The sequence below is a fragment of the Aulonocara sp. 'chitande type north' Nkhata Bay genome, linkage group LG8 (assembly GCF_057382095.1).
Source record: "Aulonocara sp. 'chitande type north' Nkhata Bay isolate Kocher_YH1m ecotype deep benthic linkage group LG8, A_spYH_male_GT1.1, whole genome shotgun sequence".
NCBI lineage: Eukaryota > Metazoa > Chordata > Actinopteri > Cichliformes > Cichlidae > Aulonocara > Aulonocara sp. 'chitande type north' Nkhata Bay.
In genome coordinates, this window is record NC_141351.1 from 22587110 (window position 1) to 22611843 (window position 24734).

Below are 24734 nucleotides of genomic sequence, written 5' to 3' on the forward strand. Positions count from 1 at the left end.
GAGTGGTTCGAAGAAGGAAACTGCATCATTTATCACAGGAAACCAAAGGCACAAATAAAAGACAATATTTTTTTCACACCCCTTCAGACACCTGGTTAATAGTAAACACTTGGTTTTAAGGTGAGAAAATAGTTTCTCCTACTGCGGCATGTTTTCTTTTATGCTCATAACATCCTTCGTGTTCAGGGGGCAGCAGAAGTGAAGAGGAGAAGGAAATATTCCAGCTGTGTGTCACACATCTTCCAAGTGTTATGGTATAGTCGTATTATGGAAAGCATCTTTTAAGCTCCTTCCCCTGCTGCAAAAGAAGTGCAGTAAAAGCCTTGCTTAATTATAAACAATCTCAAGTCTATTTCTTCTTTTATGTCCAGAAACTTCCAGTGGTCTTTTAAAAGAAAGGGCATCTCATAATAAATGCAGTCCCAGTAAAAACACAGTCATGATATCACCAGTTTAATGTAATGTATAAATACAGTATGTGCAGATTTCCAACCAGCTGGATACTCATTTTCCTATTAATGACATATAAACAAAGGATAATATATTATCTCCTCTTTTAAATATGTGATTACTGAACATTTGTAACTCTTATTTAGATTACAGGTCAAAAACACATACAAAAATGTTAATAATATATATTTTTTGGAAAAAAAAAATTTCAATGATAACATAACTAAAGCAGGCAAATTCTGTCTTTGACTTTAGTTAGGCAAAAGGAATTGAAATTCTCAATCAAGAATCTCTTATGCCAGAATGTCCTAAGCCCCGATAGGCAAACGTTCTCATAAAGAGGAAGCAACAGATATCAAGTTGGAGTACTTCATTTTTTGGACAGTTAAATATATGTTGTATAGTGTAGCCCAGGGGCAACCCCAGGCCTCGAGGGCCAGTGTCCTGCAGGTTTTAGATGTGTCCAACACAGCTGATTTCAATGACTAAATTACCTCTTCAACATATCTTGAAGTTCTCCAGAGGCCTGGTAATGAACTAATCATTTCATTTAGGTGTGTTGATCAGGGTGATACCTAAAACCTGCAGGACACCGGCCCTTGAGGCCTGGAGTTGCCCGCCCTTGAGGCCTGGAGTTGCCCACCCCTGGTGTAGCCTGAAGTTAGATTTGCCTGGATAAAGAGTCTGTTGTAACATATAAACTGAGGTTTCACAGTGGTTCTCCAGTGGAGTCAGGGTGTGCCAAAGGATACACACAGTATTTTTCTATTATCCATAAAATTGTGGAGTGTCAATGAAAACTGAGCACAGATGGGAATCAATAGAACCAGCTGTTTTTGTCCATTACTATCTAAACCTAGATTGTAATGGATAGTAATGCACCTTGTAGGTGGTCCCTGTGTCTGTGTGTGTGTAGGTGTGTCTGAATTAAAGGTCTGCTTAGATGTTCAAAAGTTTTGAACCATTGGAATCAAATTCTATACTCAATATAGAACATTTGCACACATAGCAGTTAAGGACACTGTTTTTTATATTTAAAGTCATGTGTTTTTCCAGTTTCTAGAACTATATATATGTATATATTCTTTACACTCTTTTTGCTCTATTTTGGTCTCCACCACTCCACCAAATTTTTTCTCAAACTCAATTGCAATAGATCAAACTATCACAAAGCAGCATCCTGATAGAAACACCACAGAGAAAAGCAATTTTTAAGTCTTAAAGAGTTTAGAGTTTGTTGGGGGAAAAAAGAAATTCACATAAAAACAGCATATTGATTTAAGTAATCTAAAAAATTAAATGAATAAGATTTTATTGTATTTCCATTAATGTTTGTTGGGTATCTGAGGATTCCCATGAGCCAGTCACGGGTGTGCAGAAGAATCAAGAACAGATCCGCAGCACTATCTTCACTCTCCGAGTGGTTCATACGTGCTGTCCAGAATATCCACGGCTGAATATCCATGATCTCGTCCTTTCATGTGGTTTTGTCCACTCATTTCTGCAGTCTCATCTCATCACCACAGAGTTAAGTTTTCAAGATTAGCAAACCCTGGATTCTCTCGAAGTTTCCAGTAAGTCCCGTTTGTCAACCACACGTCCCGTCCAGAGGAATCTTTGGATCTCCTGATGATGTAAAATAACCATAAAGAATAATAATTTGCACACCGGCATTTCTACAGTTCATGAATTTGCATGTTGTTGATGGCAGAAATGATTTTAAATGTTTAAATAATGTTACTGAAGTTACAAAGTTACCATATAAAGCTGCAAGAACTGAATGGACTGTAAGTATTTTTACTGAATGATTTATCAGAGGTGTGGACTCGAGTCACATGACTTGGACTCGAGTCATTAATTTTATGACTTTAGACTTGACTTGAAAAAATGTTCTAAGACTGTGACTTAACTTGGACTTTTACACCAGTGACCTGGGACTTGAATTGGACTTGAACCGGTTTACTTGAAAAGACTTGATATTTCACCCCAAATCTAAAATTTAACACACATATTATATAGAAAGTGTGCACCATTAATTCAATTCATTCATTCATTTATTCCAACCACACTCCGTACGTATGTGTGCATGAGCTGTAGCACAGCAAATCAAATTAACCAGATTTTTTTTTAAGAAGAAAACAAACGCTCAAAAATGCTGCAAGGAGTTATTATTTTCAGGTACATAAACTATGAAGTAGTCAACAAAAAAACGAAATGCAATATGCAAAACATGCAAGCAGAGAATCACAGACAGCGATGGAACAACTTCCAACTTTGTCCGACAGTTGAAGTTGCATAAAGAACGGTAGGTGGTGCTTCTCTTTTGCTACGATGAGATAGCTGACTTCATCTAACTTCGTGATGTCAACTAACTTTAATGTGTATGATATTTTTGTCATGCTATTTTAAAGCCGGTCCTACAAGCGCATCCAAGAATAACATGCAGCTTATCTCAGAATTGTCGGTGAAAATTATTCTTGGAGCTAGGTTTATTTGAGCTGCATTTTATAGAGGTGCAATTTCACAATTTGTGTATATTTTCTAAGTTCACTATTTCGTCATGTGTTGAGAAAAACAGATTTAAAAATCACATGGTCTAATATTTACATTTAGCATATAACTGCGACATTTTTTTTTTCGTTTTTTTTTTTTTTTTTTTAAAGACTCGAAAGGACTTGAAATTCAAAGTTTCAGACTTGTGACTTTACTCGGACTTTTACACCAGTGACTTGAGACTTGACTCTGACTTGCCTGACATTACTTGAGACTTGAGGATAAAGACTTGAGACTTACTTGAGACTTGCAAAACAATGACTTGGTCCCACCTCTGTGATTTATCCATGTACTAAAGCAAATTTCAGTCTATGGAGCTGCCTGCTTTTTCCTCTAAAAGCAGTTGTTTTTAAATGTGGCACACAAATAACCTGAACTGTACAATTACTTCAAATATACAGACACAAAGATATAACCAAATATCAAGGTTGGAAGACTACAATTAAGATAAATGGAAATTATCAATGAACCTGGATTTTAAAGGGAATTGACTTACTTGAAAAAACGAGGAACATGCTCTTCACCCCTTTTGCCGAGCTCTTTTCTCCGCTCTCTCTGCATTTCTTCAATCTCGTCCTTCTTTTTGTCAGCTTCATCCACCCTTCCATCCTCCAGCATTCTGCAAGAAGGTGACATCAAGCTTACACCATATTTACTCCGTGTTTCTGGATGATTTTAGCTTGTGCTACACTATAGTCTGTACAGTATTGCAGAGGAGTGCTGACTTTTACATACAAAGCCATTCTTACCTGGCTCCTCCTACGTAGTTGTGAAAACAACCATTATGGCCTTTACAGCCATTGCTCTCTTTCCCCTGAATGCACAGAAGGACTTTAAAGTGCTAGGGGAGTTTTCTGTTTGCCATGTGACAACAGCTACACATCCTTGATGTGAATCTCCTCTTCATCCACATCCCAAAGATGCTCTGTTGGAGTGGGATCTGGTGACTGTGAAGGCCACTTGAGGCCATTTGAACTCACTTTCATGTTAAAGAAACCAGTTTTAAATTGTTGTGAGCTTTGTGACCTGGTGTGTTATTCAGCAGGAAGCAGCCATCAGAAGATGGGTACAGTGTGGTCATAAAGGGATGGACATGGGCAGGAACAATACTTGTTTAGGCTGTGGTGTTTAAATGATGGTCAGCAGGCCTAAAGTGTGTCAGGAAAATATCCCCCACACCAGCAGCAGCTTGAACTGTTGATGTAAGACAGGATGGATCTATACCACAGGTGTGGAACTCCAGGCCTCGAGGGCCGGTGTCCTGCAGGTTTTAGATGTGTCCTTCATCCAACACAGCTGATTTAAATGGCTAAATTACTTCCTCAACATGTGTTGAAGTTCTCCAGAGGCCTGGTAATGAACTAATCATGTGATTCAGGTATGTTGACCCAGGGTGAGATCTAAAACCTGCAGGGCAACTCCAGGCCCTTGAGGCCTGGAGTTGCCCAACCCTGATCTATACCGTTCTGCCAAATTTGAACCTGAACATCTCAATGTTACGGCAGAAAATGAGACTCATCAGATCAGGAAACTTTTCCCAATCTACTGTTGTCCAATTCTGGGGAGTCTGTGTGATCTGTTTCCTGTTCTTAGCTGACAGGAGGGGCACCCAGTGTAGTTTTCTGTTGCTGTAGACCAGGGGTGTCGAATTCCAGGCTTCGAGGGCCAGTGTCCTGCAGGTTTTAGATATCACCCTGGGTCAACGCACCTGAATCAAATGATTAGTTCATTACCAGGCTTCTGGGGAACTTCAAGACATGTTGAGGAGGCAATTTGGCCATTTAAATCAGCTGTGTTGGATCAAGAACACATCTAAAACTTGCAGGACACCGGCCCTCGAGGCCTGAAGTTCGACACCTGTGGTGTAGACCATCTGCTTCAAGATTAAACATGTTATGATTTCAGAGATGCACTTCTGCCTACCTTGGTTTTAACAATTTGTATAATACTCTCTGTGACTAGGAGTCAGTTTCTGAACCCAGTGTCACAGAGTTGTTCTTAAATACCCAGTGCTTAAATCACATTTCTTCCCCATTCTGATGCTGGGTTTGAACTTCAGCTGGTCGTCTTGACTATAACTGCATGCCTAAATGCCCCGAGTTGCTCCCATGTGATTGGCTTTTTAGATATTTATTTCTGTTAAGGAGCAGTTGAACAGGTATGCCTAATAAAGTGGGCAGTACATGGATCTATCTACTTGTAGATAGATAATATTCCAGAGCATTGTAATGGACCACAGCTGTGTTCAAATCCCATCTAGTATTGTTTTGGTTTTCCCTTTTTATTTTTTGCATTGGAAAGATTTCTGACCTTTGGTCTGGGCGCAGGCGCGTATCTGTAGGAGGCAGAAGAGGCTTCAAGTCTGAAGGGAGTTCATTCAACTCCATGGCAAAGCTGGAGAAACCATAATACAGCAGGTAATCCTTTGGCTGTTGATCTGTGGGGTGATAGAAGCCTCTTAGGTGAACTGAGGCACAAACGTGACACTTGGCTTTATCCTGATTAGCTATTTTGGTAGAAAGAGTACCTAATCATCTCACTTAACCTCCATTTAAACTTCTAAAGAGACGTTTTTGCACCCACCACGTGACTCAGACTAAAAAGAAATGATGGTCAAAACTAAACAGACAACATTTAAGGAAGCATGTCTTAGTTATTTAGGACTCACTTGGCTTCCAGATGCATTTTGGAGTCGGCAGAGTGTCACAGAAGATGCCTTCATGCCACAGACCTCCAAACCGGTGAATGGCACTCCCACTTTGGTCCAACACCACACCCTGAACCTCATTCTTATTCGTTTCTGAACCCCAATAACGAGACTGCGGCAGAAGAAAAACCTGTTAATCTCGCATCTAAAGAGTGTAAGACACGAGCGCTGAGTGGTCCCTCACCTTGACAAAAGTAATCTTGCATGTGCAGATGTTACTTTTGAGGTTTTTGATGATGACCTCTCCATAATGCTCCAGATAGCGCTGCTGGCTGAAGACGTTATGGATGCAAGTCGCTACTTTGTTCCACTCATAGTGGTCAGCATACCTGAGGAAAACCCACAAATGCAGAATATTTGGTCATCACTGACACAGATGGTCAATTTTAAATAAAAAAAGATGGCAAATAATTCTGATTGCAGCTTTTCAAAAGTGAGGATTCATACTTTTATTTGGGTTTAAGGTTTTGAACATGTGTAATTTAAAAAAAAAATCAGTTTCCAGCAGCGACACTGAGTTTAGACACAGCACAGGAGTCCACAGTATCCAGACTGTGGCGAAACAATTCACGGGTATGACCAAGTGTTTTATTCTTTTTCGTTTAAGAAGTTTTTCTCATGGCAATGTAAAGCTTAACTACCATCCTAAGGTGTGGCCCTGAGGGTGAACCACTGGAATTATGGCACCTCAGATGGTGTGCCAGCTCAGTGCTTTGAAATCACTTTCTTTACAAAGCCAAACCAACTGCTGTTCACTGAATACTCTACTCATTCAATTTTCTGGCTATATTATTGCCCCTAAAATGGAATTTTAGTTGGAAAGCTACCTTTCTGACACAGTGGGAAAGACGCAGAAGTGCTAGTGTAAATGGTCTCACAAAAAGCTGCTATGCCCCACCTGGAAGTGGGTAGCATCCAGGGCCCGTATCCCTAAAGATTCTGAGAATCCTCTCAGAGAGCTCCTAACTTAACCTAAAAATTCCTTGCCAGGAGTTTTAGCTTAGAAGTGATTCCAGAACATTTTCAGTGAACTCTGAGCAAGGAATGGATGGAAAATCCTATCTTAGTGAGGAGGTGTGGTTGACCCCGTTGCTAGGTATGAGTCATCATTTCAAAAGCCGTGATTGGTTGATCCTACAAGTTTGATGGAAATGAGCTTTTGGTGATAATGAGCAAAGGATATACCCTCAAATCAATAAACATAATTATACACTCTAATCTTATGCTGACTGTAATTGTAAATAATATTTCACATTCAAGAAAATATCTGGAAAATGAATAGTAAGCTGTAGGGGTTATAGCCTAACATTAGAATCTAAAATATGTGAAAACTTAAACTCATTACACCCTGTTCAAATAATGATTTGTGTCTTATTTGCTCATATTAATATCCTAGCTGACATATTTTGTACTTTCACTCCCATATGGACCCTGTTGAAAACAAGATGGCCTATCTCAAGGGGCTGTCCTTAATGACGTAGAAATCACAACGTTACAAGTCCAGTGTGGTCTTAACGAGGGTAACACGGCTCAGCTTTTAGCAATGTCTGTGATTGCAGACCCAAGTCATCACTGCTGCATTGTTGCATTTTCCCGGATGCCAAATACCTCGGGGTTGTGATTACTTTCGTCTCCGGTGTAATAGTGTTGTGGCGTCGAGTTGGTGAAGTAATTGCATCTCTAAGGAGATCCACCACAAACATGATTCCTGCACGATCCAATCTGTAGCGTCTCAATAATTCCCTGTCATCCAGTGTTTGCAGGACATCTCTCCTGCCTCTTCTGTTGGCCATTTTGTGCAGCTGCTTAGGGGAACTCCTAAGCCACTAAAAGTCCTCTTCCCTGCTCTTAGCAGATCTCGCCTTAGGAGCCCTTTTAAGCGTTAGGAATCTTGAGGAATAGCTTTTATATTAACTGGGATTGTCGTGTCACTTTTAGGGGAAATTCTAAGAAAACGTCATGACTCTGAGAATTTTCTTAGAATTTGGCCGCTAGGAGCCACTTTTTGCACAAAGATTCTTTAGGGATACGGGCCCAGATGTCTAAGTCACACCACACCACCCACACTTCCCATGTGTGGGACTAATAAAGGTTATCTTATCTTATCTTTGTATTTTATATCAGGAGCTTCTCATTGCATCTCATTTTAGCTAAACATTTAAATCTACCAACAAAATTTTCAAATATCAACAATCGCTGGTTGGGTTCTTTTATAATATGTCAGCCAGAGAGGAAAAATTGAAAATAAAGCCAGATCGTTTACCTCGGCAGAGTCACGTTTACCATTCCTGTTGGCAGGATCTCCAGCGACTTTCCCCAGAATTTATTTTTCCATCGCTGGTCTGTTCAGATGTAAGAAAGTATTGGTGACACTATACAATATACTCACATCCTTCCTAAAAGCATAATTAAGTCAGAAGACAGAAACAGCTAGTTACAACAGATAAAGAGAGTGTGCTGGTTTGATAAAAGAAGTTGTTCACCTTGCCAGAAGGAGAAGTTCTCTGAGTCAGCATGGCAGGCAGAGATGGGAGGATGGTGGCAGACCTGGGCAAGTACAGAGACTTCATCACAAAATTATGTCTTAACTATTTCATCCTCAACAATGAAACAAAGTTCCCAAGTTAAAAAAGCAGGAAACATTGTGTCCATTTAATACATCTTCCTCATTAAACCAACAGATTTACCTGCAGCAATTTTACCTGTATGCACTACAAAACCAAATCCTATTCCACCGACACTTTCCCACCAACCAATCTAGAGCCGGTTCCATGCATTCAATCCAAAAAACTAGAAAATTGACAGCCCAGACTAAAGACTCTACCCCGATCCTCTTACCATTGAAATTACCTAGATTTCTAATTCAGATTAGGATTGCTAATTAACACTGTCTGTTGAATATGTGGTTCTTAAAAAGCACCAAGGCAGAACTAATGCCGCACCAGCACTAGTGTTAGTATCAGCCTTTCATTTGCTGCACTTCATGGTATGGTTCATGCTCTAAGAAAGCGTTTCCCAAACGGTGTGACCTGAGGCAAGTTGAGGTATGCGGTGGGATTTTGTATCAACCGTACGATGCATAACAAATTTATTCGATTTTACAAAGATATTTAAAGAGATATTTCAGAGATCTGTCAAAAACCTGTTCAAAAGTAAAAAATTATTATTGATAGGCTTAGACAAACTGCATGCATTTTTTATACCCAAATATAAGCTGGAACACTGGAGTTCTCTAAATTAAAAAGAATAATCATTAGCTCTATGATTATCTATTATTAATTAATTAGATTATCCTTCCTAATTCATCTTTTCCTACTTTTCTATATCTGTTCAGCTGTATAAATATCCCTTCTAGGTAACTGAGTGTTTTCCGCGTATAAAGATAACCATGATACACCTGATTAAGATACCTGCTCACTGATGAGGCGGAAACCTCGGTCCTCTCTGATACACTCGTAGGTCTCCCCCAGAATCGGGTTAACAGGCTTGTAGCGGTTCCTGAACGTCGCAGTGGAGTAGCCAGAGATAGCGAAAGCAGCAATGTAAACCTAAACGAGATAAAACACAAAACATAAAAGGTCGCTTTGTTTATCCCCATGTAAAATAATTTTATTTAGTTATTGCTTTCTATGCTATATTTTCTTTCTCTTGCGATTTTAAATATTTCCCCTTTAAGGTCATCTCCTTGTGCATCTCTGGATCACTTCAAAGGCCCCTGTAAGTTCTAACCACCTGCACTTGTCCACCTGGAGTGCATGCTGGATCTGCCCCACTCTGTCAAAATTTCATTTTGGGTAACTGACAGAAAGTTCGATTTGATGAGTAGAGTAAGTGATATACAAAGCTTGTGTTAATGTGGAAAATACCAGTTCATAGCGAAGTGAGAGTTTTAACTTAGGTCACAGTGTGAGAAAGCTGAGGGCTGTTTTTTTATAGGCTGATATGTAGGCAGAGGTCTTTTTGCAAACAGAACAGCCGCCTCTTACTGGCCATCACAAAGAATGCAGTTTTAAGGCACTTCCTTTAATCTTTTACTACACACATTGAGCTGGACGTATATCTTATGGTATGTTAACTCGTTTTAAGTGTGGACAGACTTACCATCCTCTGGTAGGGGTCTGATGTGTTGTTGGCAGTATCCAGCAGCTCACTGTACTCCAGCTCTTCACACAGCCTCTGCAGCAGGTTAATGGGCTCATTGAGAACAGCTGGCATGGACACTCGAGCCAAGTCTTTACCTGTGAAGAAACAAAACAGAGGGCTCTGAAAACTGCCACGAAGACTCTTTTCTTGCATATTATCAATTCGAGTACTGAGTAAGTCTGGATTCCTGGTTCTTACCTATGTTGTTATAGAGTATGGCCACGAGCCCCACGTGGCTATTGTCAGGACAGTGAACAGGCAGTTTTGTTCGACGTCCAGTGCTCTTGGGAACAACACTGTTGGGAGTCCTGGAAATGCTGGCACGGTACTTCCGGGTAGCTGATGCTGCAATGTTGATTAAAGAAAATAATATTATTATTATCAAGAATAAAAGTACGGCTGGATGTTTCTATTCAGGCAATAACAAGAATAAGAGTCTGCATCAGTGCCAGTGGTTTTCAGGTTGTACATAGTGTGAATTGTTGTTTTAGTTAGTACAATATTCACATCAAAGAGTAGATACAGAAAGAAGAGTAGGTAGAACTATTCAGCAATACTATTCAAGTACATTAAAGCTATTTTTTTTAGGATATAAAAAAACCCCACTGACTTTTTATACACTTTAAACCCTGGTCACTGATACTGGTGTACCCACTGTGTCCTTCCTCCGGCTCAGAATTGGTGGTGCTTCCGTCACTTAGTCCGGATTCATCAGACACCTCAGAGGAGCTGCCCCACAGGATGTCATCACTGGCATCAAAATATTCTGCAGCAGAGTCTGCCACTGAAGGAGGTCCTTGGGATGAATGCCTCACTGCCTCAGGCTGGCACCAGGGGAAGAAAAAAAAAGGAATGAACAAAGAAAATCAGCCACCAAGTATAAAAAACCAAACAGGATAAAGTGGGACAGAGAGTCCAGATGACAAATCTAACCTGAGCTAATGTGTTAGACTGGTGCATGTTGTTAGCGTCCCAGACTGCCTGCAGCTTCTGCCTCTCCTGGGACAGAGTCTCATGCACCGACTTCAGAGAGTTGAGCACTAAAGGAGCATTAAACAACAGTTTCTGTTGAACAGGAAGGTATCTGTGGCATTTACATATTTTGCAATAAAGCGATTCCCAGGATAAATGTGCTCAAATTAACTTTTGTCTACCGGTAGATGACATATTTGTGTTTATATGTTTCTCTGACCTCGTTGAGACATAGCGTAGATGTCCTGTTGGATTTTCTTCCCTTCGGGCGAATTGACCGTGGAAGGGGAGAGCTGAGAGTACACGTAGTCGGGGATACACGGGACCGATGCACCGAGGTGGGCCGAGTTGCTCAGGTGACTTGAGGACAGCTGTGAAGTGAACAGAGGAAGGACTGTGGTTGATTCCCTTGCTATCTATCTTTGTGTGAGTAGATGTCACTGTTGTGTTGTGTTATCCAGCACAGGTTTAACTAGCACTATGAAGGGAAGTCCCAATGTTTATACCAGGGAATGGGAATGCACCACCAACATACAGAGATCTTCACAAATCTTACTAGTACTGCTGAAAGTGGGAGTCCTGTTTTACTGCCCATCTCAGGTTTGTGCTTACAGAACATCTGAGAGGATCCAAATGATCTTTGGGTCTATTTGGGACATCTGTGTGTTGTATTTGCATGTCACCTTTAGGCCTCTTTGGGTTTGTGAAGACCTCTAATGTTAGGGGTTAACAGAGACTACAAAAGCACCTACAACGGAGCGGAAAGAATAGTTTAATATTGGGGAAATGTGTGCTCTTTTAGATGAGTTGGATGAGTAGACTCCCATCATTGTCTTCACCTGCTGTTGATTTCTTACACCTTTGTCTTATTTCGCTACATAAGTCTTCTTACGTAATTGTCCACATTGTGTGTATATATAGTCATTTTTCCCTCTGTATCCTTTTCCCTGTCTGATTGTCTGTGATTGTGTGGATTTCATACATTAGGTTTTTGCAGTATTCTGTAATTGTTCCTAATAAAGCTTGCTTTTTGTTTCTTTATTAAGCCTATTTATCTACATTAACATGTATTTGTACAAACTAGAATAAAATCTGGAGCTTTTGGGTGTTACACATGATGTTAGTTAGTTAAGATGATGGCTGAATTGCACCGAATTTTTATTATTGTTATTAAATACTCCTATGCTTCTGGCTAATATAAAGACATGGCTAGGAGTGTAATCTATAAAATTACAACATTCTAATCAGTGACATATTAATGTCTTAAATGTGGATGTCTGCTACCACAGTCTGTCTTACAAGCTGCTTACAAATGCATTAATTTGCCATTTTTTAGTTTGATCACTTCCTGTTGTTTGGTAAGAAAGAAAACCTACAAAGCTGTAGAATAGACAGCTGACATTACTGGAGACAGGAAAAGCAGATTTGCTGTAAACAAGTTTGTTCATACATCTTACAGTCATGCCATTGTTATGCTCTTTTTTGTGCAAAACGGTTGATTACATTGTAACCTAGAGTGGAGAGACTCTTTCTCCACCTCCAGGGCTCTAAGAAATATGTTCCAGTCAAGATTAACACAAGAAACCACTCATACATTGTGCTTATACAGCCACAGCGTGAACACCATAGGTGACACATCTTCGGTTGCCGCTACCTGCTGCATTGGTCGCTTTGAGCAACAGCGATGACATCACACAGTCACACCCATTTATGCTCACGTTATGTTACAGCACAGGTAACTGCAGTATTCTCCTGAACAATTGGAGTTCAATATCAGCGCTGGTATAGAAGGAGAGGAGGCCAAACCAGGATCAAAGAAATTGCTGAGTTTTTGGGGGGTTTTTTCAACATTTTGTCCACAAAATCTTTCCAAGCAGTTGCAACAACTCCTATATCATCTTTGAGCTTTTGTACTTTTATATCATTAAAATGTTAGCAAAAACCACGATGATCATACGCCAGATTACAAAAATCGAGAGGTGCACAAGCAGCACCTTAGTCCTCATATGTATAACTAAGGAAGTCTCAACACAGTAGAGAATATGGGTTACACTGGCAGTGCTGTTTTCCTTTTTACCCTGGAAAAAAAACATCATTCATGAAGTTATAATTCATGGTTAGGAAGTCTGCTGTAGAGTGTGACTGAAGAACATTCAAACATTTTTAAGCATGAAGTTGTCTCATGTACTAATAGTGACTCACCGATTTAGTAATCCCACGAATAGGCTTTGGATTAGATTAGAGAAAGGTCCCAAAATGTTACTGAAGAATTGGGATTTCATAAACCCAATATGCTGACTCAATGTATAAATTCAAAAACCAAGATGTACTATATGTCAAATTGAACATGAACATTTAGCAATCTTGTTGATCGTGTCCTTTTTAAGAAAGTGAAGGTTACAGACCATTCTTACCATTCCCAGGGCCTCCACTCTGGACAGTGTGCGGGAATGACCCCAGATCTTCCCTGATTTCGGCTTCTTCGGTTTCTCCAGTGACAGATTCTGCACCAAAAAAGGTTTATTTTCTCATGTGATTATTGCTGGAGACATAATGCAGTATGTACAACATGCTTGAATGATCAGCCTATATGCACCTGTATGCTGATGATCCGTTGCAGGTCTCCATTAGTAAAGGCCTGCCCCACCTCCAGTGCCTGCAGCCTCTGGATTAAGCGGTTTAGCTCAGAAAGGTCCAGATGACAACGGTTCAGCTCTGGCAGGAAATATCAAGGAAGCAAATTTTTTTAACTAATTAATCACAAAAGAGTCCTGCTAATATACAGAAATAGCCGTTGCACTGTGAGCGCAAGAAAAACACCTTTTTCTTTAAATCTGGTGGACTGAGACAACAACTTGATGTTTATCAAGTTTTATGCAGATGACTATCCCCTATTAAATGGTGTTAGCATGTTAAAATGACAACAACAACAAAAAAGAAAATTTAACTATATTTTCCCCAATTTAACTCTAAACAGTAACGGGACACAGTAAAATACATTTAAGTAAACTTATTGTACTTTTACCTCATTGTTATTGTTGCTTGCTATTTTTCATGCCTAAAGAATTTGCATACAAAATGTAAGATATAAAAAGTTTACAATATACTTTGATTTAAATCAAACTATCCAACAGTACATACATTATTAATGATAACTAATATTAATTTTAATGTTCCAGCTTTTTCTTTTCAACATTTGTAATAATTGAGATGTGAATGTGATTTTAATAGGTCTGACGAAACTCTGGATAATTGTATTAGGTTTCTTTCACCATTTTATCAATCAGTAATTCAATGAATTTAGTAAATAACACTTGTCTTATTGGAACAGTCGGAAAAATACCTGAACTCCAACCAACCTCAAAAGCAAATGTTAGTTAGACATTTTGCACACCTAATAAATAATCTAATAATAGTCACATAGGACACATTGGTCATTTTTAAGTCACCTACTTTAAGTCTTCTTTTCTGTAAATACTATTTGTGGGTGTTTTATATGGACACTCAATTATTATATATTATCAAAAAGAGAAAACCAAGTTGAAGAACAGAGGATGTCAGGCAATATAACCTAATGCTGAAACTTGAAGACTGTACTCAACAAACTGCCACTTTTAGAATCACCTGTTCAGTTTTGTCGTTGCAGCTAGGATTATTAGACAAATACCTTGAACACAGATGTCGGGATTGTGGCTTTGTTGCAGCCAGGCAGACACCTTCGTGTTCACGGCTGTGTTAGCTGACGGCAGCACGCCTGACACTCCAGCTGAATCTGCCATCCCCGTGGCGCTCTGATAAATTAGAGGCAAGAGAACACCGGGTTACTCTCGGTGGCCTGTAACAACTGTGGCTTTCAGTCTGACGTCACTTTCTTACTCCATTATTACCAAATCTCCATTTCTCTGAGCTTGTTCAGCCGCAGTGGGAAGGGACAAAGTGTGGAGGACGCTGCTGTGAAGATGAGCCGCCTCATTCTTCTTGTACAGGCGGTGAGCTTGTAGCTTGGTTACCCAGATGTAGAAGAGTTCATGACTCTTTGCCTTCATATGATACAGAATGTCCTCTGCATCCAAATCAATCCGATTTGATTTCTTGTTTATCGATATTACTGCGAGGCTAACATCTAGCGAGCCCTGGACTCGTCCCCTGGCCACCTGTCAAAAACAAAGTGATATGAAAGCTTGTTATTAAGATTATTTACTGACACTGAATAAATCAGACATCACATTAAAGTTGGGTTAGAGGTGGTGTGGTTTGGTTTGAAAGGTCAATCCTTGCATTGTCTGGACAAACATAAAATTTCACTTACATCTTGTTGATTTTTGGAGTAGCGTAAGATCCCTCCTTCCAAGACGAAGTACCGCTGAAAAAGAGATCATCTTTTTTTGAAACTGACGGATTTTAAAGAGACCCGACGTTTGAGCAGCATTGTGAATGAGTGCACTGACTTCTCACCTTGTGCCAGCCTTTAAGTGGCCATTTCCTCCTCTTGAGAAGATATCCTTCACAGATTCCCGGGGCGGTCCTGTCTTGAGGATCGTCACCTGCTCCCTGCATTTCAACCTGAAGGTCGTCAATTACTTCCCAGTCTTTGATAATCTGTGGAAAGTATGAAGAAAAATTAAGTGTCCGATTCAACAGGAAAATTGTCGTTTCTTGCTTACAGTGTAAATAAATGGATAAAGATGAAAGTTTAAATGGATGAATGGAAATATCCTAAAGTTGTAAATTGAAGAAAATCAATCTGCAACTATTTTGATAACCGATTAACCGCTTTAATACTTTTTAAGGCAAAAATTCCAAATATATTTGAAGATTTGTGGCTTTTTTGCTGCATCTGATCATATAAACTGTTCTTTTTTGATTGTTTTTTGATTGTTTATTAGACTGATTAAGTTATGTGACTTTTTAAACATATATATAACTTCAGCAGTCTCAAAACGTCTGGGAGGATGGGGATGATCGAGAGGAAATGTGGAGTTGATGAATATTATTTATTTTCATGTTTTCATAGACCGAACTGTCTGACCTGTCTGGAGTGGCGAGATGACAGAGTGCTGCTGCTCTGAGAGTGGGCTGGCTTGTTCCAGGTGTGGGAAGTCTTCTCCAGGCCGCTTGCCAGCGATTGGCTGCGATTGAGTGAAGATCCAGACAGGTCCATCTCAGAGCGCCGACCTCAGACTCCCCTTCTTGTTGTGAGCGAGTTCTGCTGCGATCTACCAAAATCCCCCTGAAATCAAAGGAAGACCAAGGAGATGATGGTTATTCTGAGAGTACAAGTGCCTACTTCCTTATAATTATTTCCATTTTTAAGCTGTTATAAAGCAGAATTTAAAACAGAAATGAATGCCACATCTGATGAATCAAAGCAGGCCCATTGTTCTTAGCCACATAAACATAAAACTGAAAAGCACATCACACATCCACAGCAGTCAAAGTCTAATCAAAAAATAACCGAAATAACCATCACAAGACTTCTTAAGTAGTGATTTCTCAAACATTTACATTTTCACTTGCCAGAGAAAATCTACTATCCTATAATATCAAAAACAAAAAACGGTTCAAGTCCAATTCAAGTCCCAAGTCATTGGTGTAAAAGTCCAAGTCAAGTCACAAGTCTTAGAACATTTTTTCAAGTCAAGTCTAAAGTCATAAAATTAATGACTCGAGTCTGACTCGAGTCCAAGTCATGTGACTCGAGTCCACACCTCTGAAATACAGGCCATTTACCATTTAACTAACAGTTTTAAAGTTTGTATGTTTAGCTCAATAAGGCTAGCTGTTCCTATTTCCCCACCTGCTTCCTCTTCCCGTGATCGCCCTCTGTGTGTCCGTGTGTGTATATACATATAGTCCCAGTTGAGTCTATATTTGGGTCTTCATTCCTGACATGTTTTTATTGTTGTTCTTATAGCAAAATGATTTTAATTTTGTCTTTTAAATCAAAGTTTTTAAGTTTCACAAAAGGCAGGTTTAGTTGTACAAATATAAATAAAATAACATTATATGTCTTAAATTATTATTTTATTATTTTATTTACAAAGACACAAGAGCGAAAGCAGATTTCTAATTTAACAAGTTTATTTTGTAGCAGATGCAACATTTTAAATTTGTTTGATTAAAAAAGCAGATGTACCTGGTTCCAGATCTTTAAATGTGTGCACATCCTTAGACATCTGTGGCAGTAAATTTATTACTTTGGGTTTGAGGCTGATGGTTTTTTAAGCTTTCATTTGCTGATATTTAATAGGCCAAGAAAATCTTAATTGACATTTTAATCAGCCTGTGCAGACGTAATTATTTGCACAGGCTGGTTTAACAGCTACTGTATGACTATGACTGGATTGATCTGTTAAGGCAGGGGTGGGCAATTCCAGGCCTCGAGGGCCGGTGTCCCTGCAGGTTTTAGATGTGTCCTTGAACCAACACAGCTGATTTAAATGGCTAAATTAGCTCCTCAACATGTCCTGAAGTTCTCCAGAGGCCTGGTAATGAACTAATCATGTGATTCAGGTGTATTGACCCAAGGTGAGATCTAAAATCTGCAGGACACCGGCCCTCGGGGCCTGGAATTGCCCACCCCTGTGTTAAGGGCTCCTTCTGGCCCTCCCCCTTAATCTAAATACAAACCACACATCAAACAATCCTGCATCAGTTTGGAGTCATTTGATGACACACCTCTTTAGCAATATGAATCTTTAGAAAAACTCTCAGATGGACTGAGGATCTCCAAATATTTAGCCTAATTAATTTTGGGTAATTAGCTGTTTAAGCAACTTAACACATATGTAGCTAATTAAACTGCTAAAACTACTGGAGGTGGGTGAATCTGTGGCTTCTGGGGGATCCCCGTGCAGTTTGCCTTGTTGGTAATCCACTCTTGTGCAGTGTGTGGCACCATGGCCAATACCGTCTGCAAGGAGAGGATTACCTCTTCTTAATTGGTTTTTCAAGAGATGTTTTTAGCTACTTAGAGTAACCTGGACACGGAGTAACTCGATCTGAAGACGGAGAGCACTGACACAATAATATTAATCATGATTACCACAGAATAACACTTCTATACACTTAATATAAATATATGCCATGGTTTGTTTTACTTAGAATGTTTTATGACTTTCAAGAGCTGCAGAAAAGAAATACTTTTTTTCCAAAGAAAACTCTTCTATTTGTCGTATTTTATGTCTATGTGTTTATGTGTGTTTTATGTATTTGCGTTTAATTTGTGAGTCTGAGAACAAGCTACTAATATTCGTTGTGTTAAAATTTGCATTTTAACACAGACATCACAGTGTCAGTCTGCAGAATCACTGTACAGTTGTGGGAATATAACTTTCATATTTATATTTTTTGACCTGACTGACTTAAAGAAGGTTTCTCGGGTGCAACAAAATGCTTTACAAATCTTTCCAATACACTGTAGTAAGTAATTTTGCCAGTACTGGGATGCTAAGTCAGTGCATTCAATTTGATTTCTGTCTAAATCTATCCAGAAGCAGCCTGCCTTGCTGTTATGTAAGGGCAAGAGAGGATGAGAGTAACTGACCTCAGTACTGAAAGCCTGTGGTGGAAACAGGATGAAAGGATTTGCAGGTTTCTGAGCTTGCTTAGTCAGAAAGGTTCATGCACAATAGTCCGCACTGAGTTTGATTATGATTTCCACTCACATTTTATTTTGGTTTCATGTTCTAGACACAGAAAAATAAAAAACCTCTGTGTATCTCCCATGTTTAGAAGTTATCCTTACAGTGTAAATATCATAGTTGCATACATTTAAACCACTCACACTCCAGTTCATTTAACTCAACTTCCGAACTGCAATAAAACAATAAATAACTCAAAGATGATGAATGGTTATTTGCTGGACTACTGTTTGACCTCATTTGACCCAGAAAACCTAGATAATGCACGCTAATGACGCATGCGCCATTAGCGTGCCCCCTGCTGTAACCTATAATTTCCTTCGGGATTAATAAAGTATTCTGATTCTGATTCTAAAACAATGTGCATGCAGATGGATGAGTGATTTAATGAGCTCACGGGGGGGGGGGGGGGGGGGGGGGAATGGTGGTCAACACAACAAGTCAGCCAAGGTGGAGACTTCATGCATCATGCCTGAGGGTGGAGTTAAGATGCACAGATTATGACTGTTATAATCTCTTGTGTGGAATAAAATACTCTTACCAATAGTGTTCAGGACGCTAGTATATACAAGAAAACGTGCAACTTACATCAAAAAGACTAAATGCTGAGCACGTTTTTGGACTCCAAACTCAGAGGGAATTTTTTTAAAAACACAAAACATTACAAAGGGCAGTGAAACAGTTTTAAAGGTAGATTCTTGTCCTGATCACTTCACATCCTTGGTTAACAAGTCCTTTGTTTCACCTGTAAACTACTGAAGTCTGCATAGGGTCTAATCTGGATTAATATACTACTGCCTCAGCACAACGACAAGTAAAGGTTACTTTCATTTTAATCAAATGCTTTTAGTGTTGTTTCATACATATATATATGTATGTGCAGATTAACATATTCCCATGACGCATTCGCTGTCCAGATTAGACCACACATAACTGCTGAATTACACAGAATACTGGTGGTTATATTCTGTGTTTTCCATTAAGATTTAGCCCAAACTTTCACATTGCTTGTCTGGTATTTTCAAATCTATTTTGGAAAAGCAATTTTTAAAAACTCCCACCTGAAATCCACCTCCGACTCTCATCGTCTGTCCTTCCGCGTCTGATTAATCCGACAAAAGTCTCATTTGGCGTTTAATAATCTGTGAAAACTCAGCATTTCGATGAAAAAATAGCGACAAACGTTGAAACAAAAGAAGTCAGACTGCATGCTTTATCCAGAGACAATCACATAATCTCACCCACCGTGCCCTCTCTGCGGCGGGTGACAGCAGCTCCCTCAAATCCAAGGAGGGCCGTGCGTCGCAGGCGGCGCGCACCATGCGCAATGTGTCCTGCCCATTATCCGCATTAGCTGGAATTACACTGAGAGTCTAGGGCTGTAGTGGAGAGTGAATCTAAGCAGGCTCCTCTCTCTGAACACTCGGTTTACTCATTTTTAGGTTGAAGCAGAGATTAAATGGACAAAACCTGAAGCCTCTTCACACAAACTTATTAATACAGTATTTTAGGGGATATTAATGACCTTTATATGTTAATAACTTCCAGGAGAACACCAGAATGTCTTGATATGGCCTTCTTAATTCTTAATAATTCACAATAAACCATGATTTACCATTTCTTTAATATTATATCTTATTTTAATAGATTCAGTTCTGCAGCTTCTGTCGTTTTGTTAATAAAATCTTAAATTTTTTTAATACGGTTCCTTTTTTTCTGCACTCTAAATTACATTGTTGTACTACTGTTTGCCTGATCTTGTGCAGAGGTGCATACTGTTGAAGTGAAAATGAGTAATATGCATCTCTCCCATTTGACCCAGATTAGCATGCTGTAATCTGTAACATGGAGATTAACTCATCAGATCTGTGACCAGTTGTGTTTATTATGGCTGGAGCTGTTTTTATTATGCCACTTGGTCACAACTCCATCTGGCACTGTACTAAACAAAATCTCCTGAAATGTAAACAGAAGCATTATAACCCCAACCAATGGGAATATGTGATTGGTAGTGTCTGTGAAAAAGTTCTGCCCAGATTTGCATGAAAGTGCGAGAAAGATTTTGCCCAATAATTGGACATTTTGCACCATATCATCACAAATGCCCGTCACCCTGAAATAGGAAGAATATCACAAGCGATCCTAGTCCTTCTAAATCCAAAGACTTGACTGATGTATGGTGTGGAGTGTGCTTTTAACCGTGGCAGAAGTATGCTATCTCACACTGTTCTTTGTTCGCACTGTTCCCTCAGTAACAGAAAGTCTTCATAGAAACAACATGAGCCAAAGTAAGCGCTGAAGTCATTTATTAAACACTTAAATAAAGCCATTTGAAGCATTATTTATCCAATAACTCCAGACATCTCCAGGCTGAGGTGTCCGAAAGGTGGACGCTCACTGTGTCACCAATTTATCTCTTTCACTCAAGACTTTCTTTTCAATCTTTAAAGTCTGATTGATGCCAAATTAAAACAAAGACTGCATCCAGTCCATTTACAGTCGTTTGCTGTTCCACTTGGCTCTCGATCTGAAAGTCACCAGTCCCAGTAATGTCCTCTGTAGCTCTACGTGGCCTCCTCTGCTTTAGGAGCTGCCTCTGCGCTTCCATCCGAGCTCTGCTGTTTGATATACTGCTGGAGCAGCTGTGACAGGTGGGCCGGGTGGCGCTGCAGCAGGTAAGCTGTGTGAGAAGTCAGCATGGAGAGCCCGCTCACCACCTCGCCCTGGATGACAGTCATTGACGGCAGTTTGGAGTAGCTCACGATGCCCTGTGCACTCAGCAGCGTGTTGTCTATGCAGGCTCCTGATGAAAGAAGAGCAAAGATCATTACAGATATTTGCAGTGGATTCCTTCCATTTCTGGACTGATCTGAAATCTGTTTTACAGAGACAGGCTTCAGCTGGCAAAATATTATCTGTTTAATTTTACAAACAGTTTTTAACACCGGTTCACAAACTTGGGTTAATAAGCGTGATTTGGTGCAGATTCAGTGTTGGAGGGTTTGAAAACACACTTCCATTTAAGGAAGTGAACATGCAGACAAAGCGAACGTCTGTAGAGGACAGACTGAATTTGGGCCACAGTATCCTTGTGTACACTCACAGTACACTTGGCATTTTCTAGATGAGAGGCAGTAACTGCTTATCCCAACTAACTGGATCCCTAACTTCATCTACCAACCGATTGTGCTCCAAGGTTAGACGCAAGCAGGTTGTGGAACCTTATCTCAACCCACAGCCCCAAACTGTCACCAGCAGAAGATTGACGAGTTAATTTAGAAGACAATTTAGCTCAACTTTTCCTGAACTCATTTCATGGTTCCCGAGGCATCATAACAATATCCAATGCTAATTATTCCTCGCACGTGGATAAACGTACCCAGTAGTGTCATCTGTGGGCTGCCCCTCAGAGTCGTCAGCATCTCTTTCACCTTCGGCTCTTTGCTAACAAACATAACCGTTGGGCCGACGAACAGAAGACCCATGTTGCAGTAAATGGAGTCACTCAGGAACGACCGCACGACCTGAAAACAAACAACTGTGAATTAGAAGATTAATGATCCTTGATGTGAAATTGTGCAGCAGGATGTTCTTCTATATGAAGGACGCTGTGAGCTAAAAAGCTGCAGACAGAAACAACAACTCAAAGTTTATCGTCTTATGTATCATCAGAAAATGATTTATTGTTGCTGTTATAGTTTATGTAAAGTATAAGGGATGGTCCTGGGTGCCATCAGACAGTGAACAAATTCAGTCGTTACGCTGGGCGTCGACTTGACATTGGTTACACTTTTCAGAAGGTGCACATCAGGTTACGTGGAAGGTTAAGGCGTGGTTAAGTAAGTTATGACATAGATTCGCCACAGAAGTCTAAATCACGCATTAGAAGTATTACAGGACTACTCATCCATGGAGTGTGCAGCTGTCAACATTCAAGAGAATATAATCCACACTTTGTTGTCCTTTCTGACCCTAAAAATGTTACCAAAAACACCGTCTATTACTTAGATTTGGATTAATGAAAGCTGTTTTATTATGTTATTATTCAGAAACATCTCAAACGTATTTGATTCCCGATAAATAGGAAATGTCACAGAATCAACAACGTCAGTCTTACCTTGTTGGGGAAGAACTTGACTGTGATGTTGTGTTTATAAAGTCTGTGCCTGAGAGTCATCATGTCTTCAGCACTGCTGCTGCTGTTCTGGACCACGGCGATCATTTTACAATCCTCAAACAACCTCTTCAACTCCCTCTTCATTAGTAAGGTCAAATCATTATCCTGAAGGAATGAGACGGAAGAGATTGACACTCAGTAAAGCACGAGACCTGCAGACCAAACCAGGAAAAAAAAGACTACTACTTGAACAAAAGGACATAAGTGCATACTTTCAAAATCTGCTTGAAGTAACAAAATAAAAGCCCAATTAATTCTGTAATGTGTAAAATTCTGGTTCCAAAAAATGTTTTTATCATTTACCTACTGAGCAGCAGAAAATATATCGTATTTTACTGTAAAAGATGAAGCTTTCAGGTAAAAATAACCTCATCTTTGAAAATGGTAAGAGTAGCTAAAGTTCTGAATAAGCTTTACATCTATCAGAGTTGTATACACAGTTGTTATGCTACTTTTTAAAAAAGACATCCAAAGCAACAGACAGTACACAAGAGTGCAGGCAGGGTGGCGACATGTGTCGACATGTGTCGAGGTGACAGAAGCATAGCAGTACAAGTAAAAGGTAAGATTTTAAAGAGGTTAGTGAGACCTGCTATGATGTATGGTTTGGAAACTATAGTACTGACAAAAAGACAGGACGCCAAGTTTAAGATGTAAAGATTTTCATTGGGAATGAGCGGGATGGACAGGATTAGAAATGAGTGCATGGGAAGGACAACTTAGAGGGGTAAGGGTAAGAAGGTTTGGACATGTTTAGAGGTGGGATAGTGGATATACTGAACAAAGGATCGTGAAGATGGAGCTGCAAGCAAGAAGAAAAGAGGGAGAGCACAGAGACAATTAGTGAAGGAGGACATGAAGAGGGTTGGTGTGACAGAGGAGAATGCTCTGTCACATCATGGGATAGGGTAGGGTAACCGTGCAAGTTAAAGGTTTCATAATGACCAAGCGAAAAATAAATATGACAATATTGCAAATATTTAAATGAAACCAACTTTTCCAATTACCTTGCAAATTAAATACAAAGTGCAGATGTGGAAGATAAAGTTTATCATGTCCTTAAGCACGTGTACAAACACTGTTGTATATTCCCATTTCTTTTGCAACAGTTATTAAACTGCTCCATCAGCTGCTGACTGCCTGGTAAAAGTTGTTTAGGATGCAATGCCAAATGCCTGTTTTTAAGCAACATATTTCAAAGGTTTTGTAAACCTAAGCCAATCCAAGAAATAAGCACACAATGCTGAGCAGTCCTATATGAAGTGAGACTTGTTCCGATCGTGCAGGCTTTCAGTAAAAGGCTGAACATGCTGGTGTGTTACCTCCTGGACGTGTTTGGTCTGGGACGGGTAAGCGCCTGGAGGAAACTCCCGTGCGGGGGGGATGTACTGAGTAACCGCTAGCAGCTTCTGTTTCTGGATGTGCAGAGGCTTCCTGTGGCGGGTCACAGCCTTGGACCCGTGTCGGACACTCTGTGTGAGGGGAAGCCATCCTGAAAGCCACAAATGTCAGGTAAATGTCTGCTGTACAACCTGTCAGTGAGCGCTGCGGAGCTAACATCGACTAACTGAGCGTAATAACAGCTAAAAACGGAGTCCCCGCTAACGCTACTAACAGTAGCTAGTTGCTGAAAATTAGACAGACTAACCAGAACCGCAATGTTTAAAAAAGAAAAAGAAAAAGTAATGGTATAAGTATAGTACTTTACCATGTTTTGGCAGCAATTTCGAACACAAGGTCGCCGCCATCTTTCACAGGAAAACGTCGTTATTCAGGAAAGTGACGAACGCATGCGTGCTGCGTTTACTGACATGTCGGCAAAAAGAAAACCTTCCTCATATTTAACAAACTTTAAGCGTAAAAAGAAAACAAAATTACCTAAATGAAGCTGTGCTTTGTGACGAACACGTCGGAAAACATTTAAAAACCGATAACCTGTATCCATATACGTATTATCTAAATAATTTGGCTAAAATAATAAGCAAATTGCTGCAATGCCGGAGAAGAGACTCCGAGTGGGCTTGTACGCGAACGCGTCCTAGCGTAATGACGCACAATTACCGACGTTCGTGTTTTTTTTGTTTTGTTT

General features: G+C 39.8%; 2 protein-coding genes across 5 annotated transcripts; both read right to left on the reverse strand.

Annotated features, from left to right (window-relative positions):
- Positions 1 to 437: 437 nt before the first annotated feature.
- On the reverse strand, positions 438 to 19749 carry osbpl7 (oxysterol binding protein-like 7). Of its 4 annotated transcripts, none has more exons than XM_086304309.1 (22): positions 19530 to 19749; positions 15855 to 16055; positions 15281 to 15424; positions 15135 to 15188; positions 14713 to 14979; positions 14493 to 14616; positions 13422 to 13540; positions 13240 to 13329; positions 13028 to 13051; positions 11046 to 11196; positions 10787 to 10893; positions 10509 to 10677; positions 10052 to 10198; positions 9812 to 9948; positions 9121 to 9258; positions 8194 to 8257; positions 7974 to 8052; positions 5895 to 6039; positions 5672 to 5822; positions 5314 to 5440; positions 3500 to 3622; positions 438 to 2076 (listed from the first exon to the last, which is right to left on the reverse strand). In XM_086304309.1, exons 2-22 carry the CDS (start codon positions 15984 to 15986, stop codon positions 1968 to 1970), a joined length of 2601 nt encoding a protein of 866 aa, XP_086160435.1. In that variant the 5' UTR covers positions 15987 to 16055; positions 19530 to 19749; the 3' UTR covers positions 438 to 1967. The 4 variants fall into 4 exon arrangements, with proteins under 4 accessions (XP_086160435.1, XP_086160434.1, XP_086160438.1 ...); XM_086304308.1 differs by having other exon boundaries at positions 13231 to 13329; XM_086304312.1 differs by lacking the exon at positions 13028 to 13051.
- Positions 19750 to 20757: 1008 nt separating this feature from the next.
- Positions 20758 to 24615, reverse strand: mrpl10 (mitochondrial ribosomal protein L10). The gene is made up of 5 exons (XM_086304314.1): positions 24354 to 24615; positions 23968 to 24137; positions 22586 to 22750; positions 21848 to 21992; positions 20758 to 21271 (listed from the first exon to the last, which is right to left on the reverse strand). Exons 1-5 carry the CDS (start codon positions 24391 to 24393, stop codon positions 21033 to 21035), a joined length of 759 nt encoding a protein of 252 aa, XP_086160440.1. The 5' UTR covers positions 24394 to 24615; the 3' UTR covers positions 20758 to 21032.
- Positions 24616 to 24734: the final 119 nt, after the last annotated feature.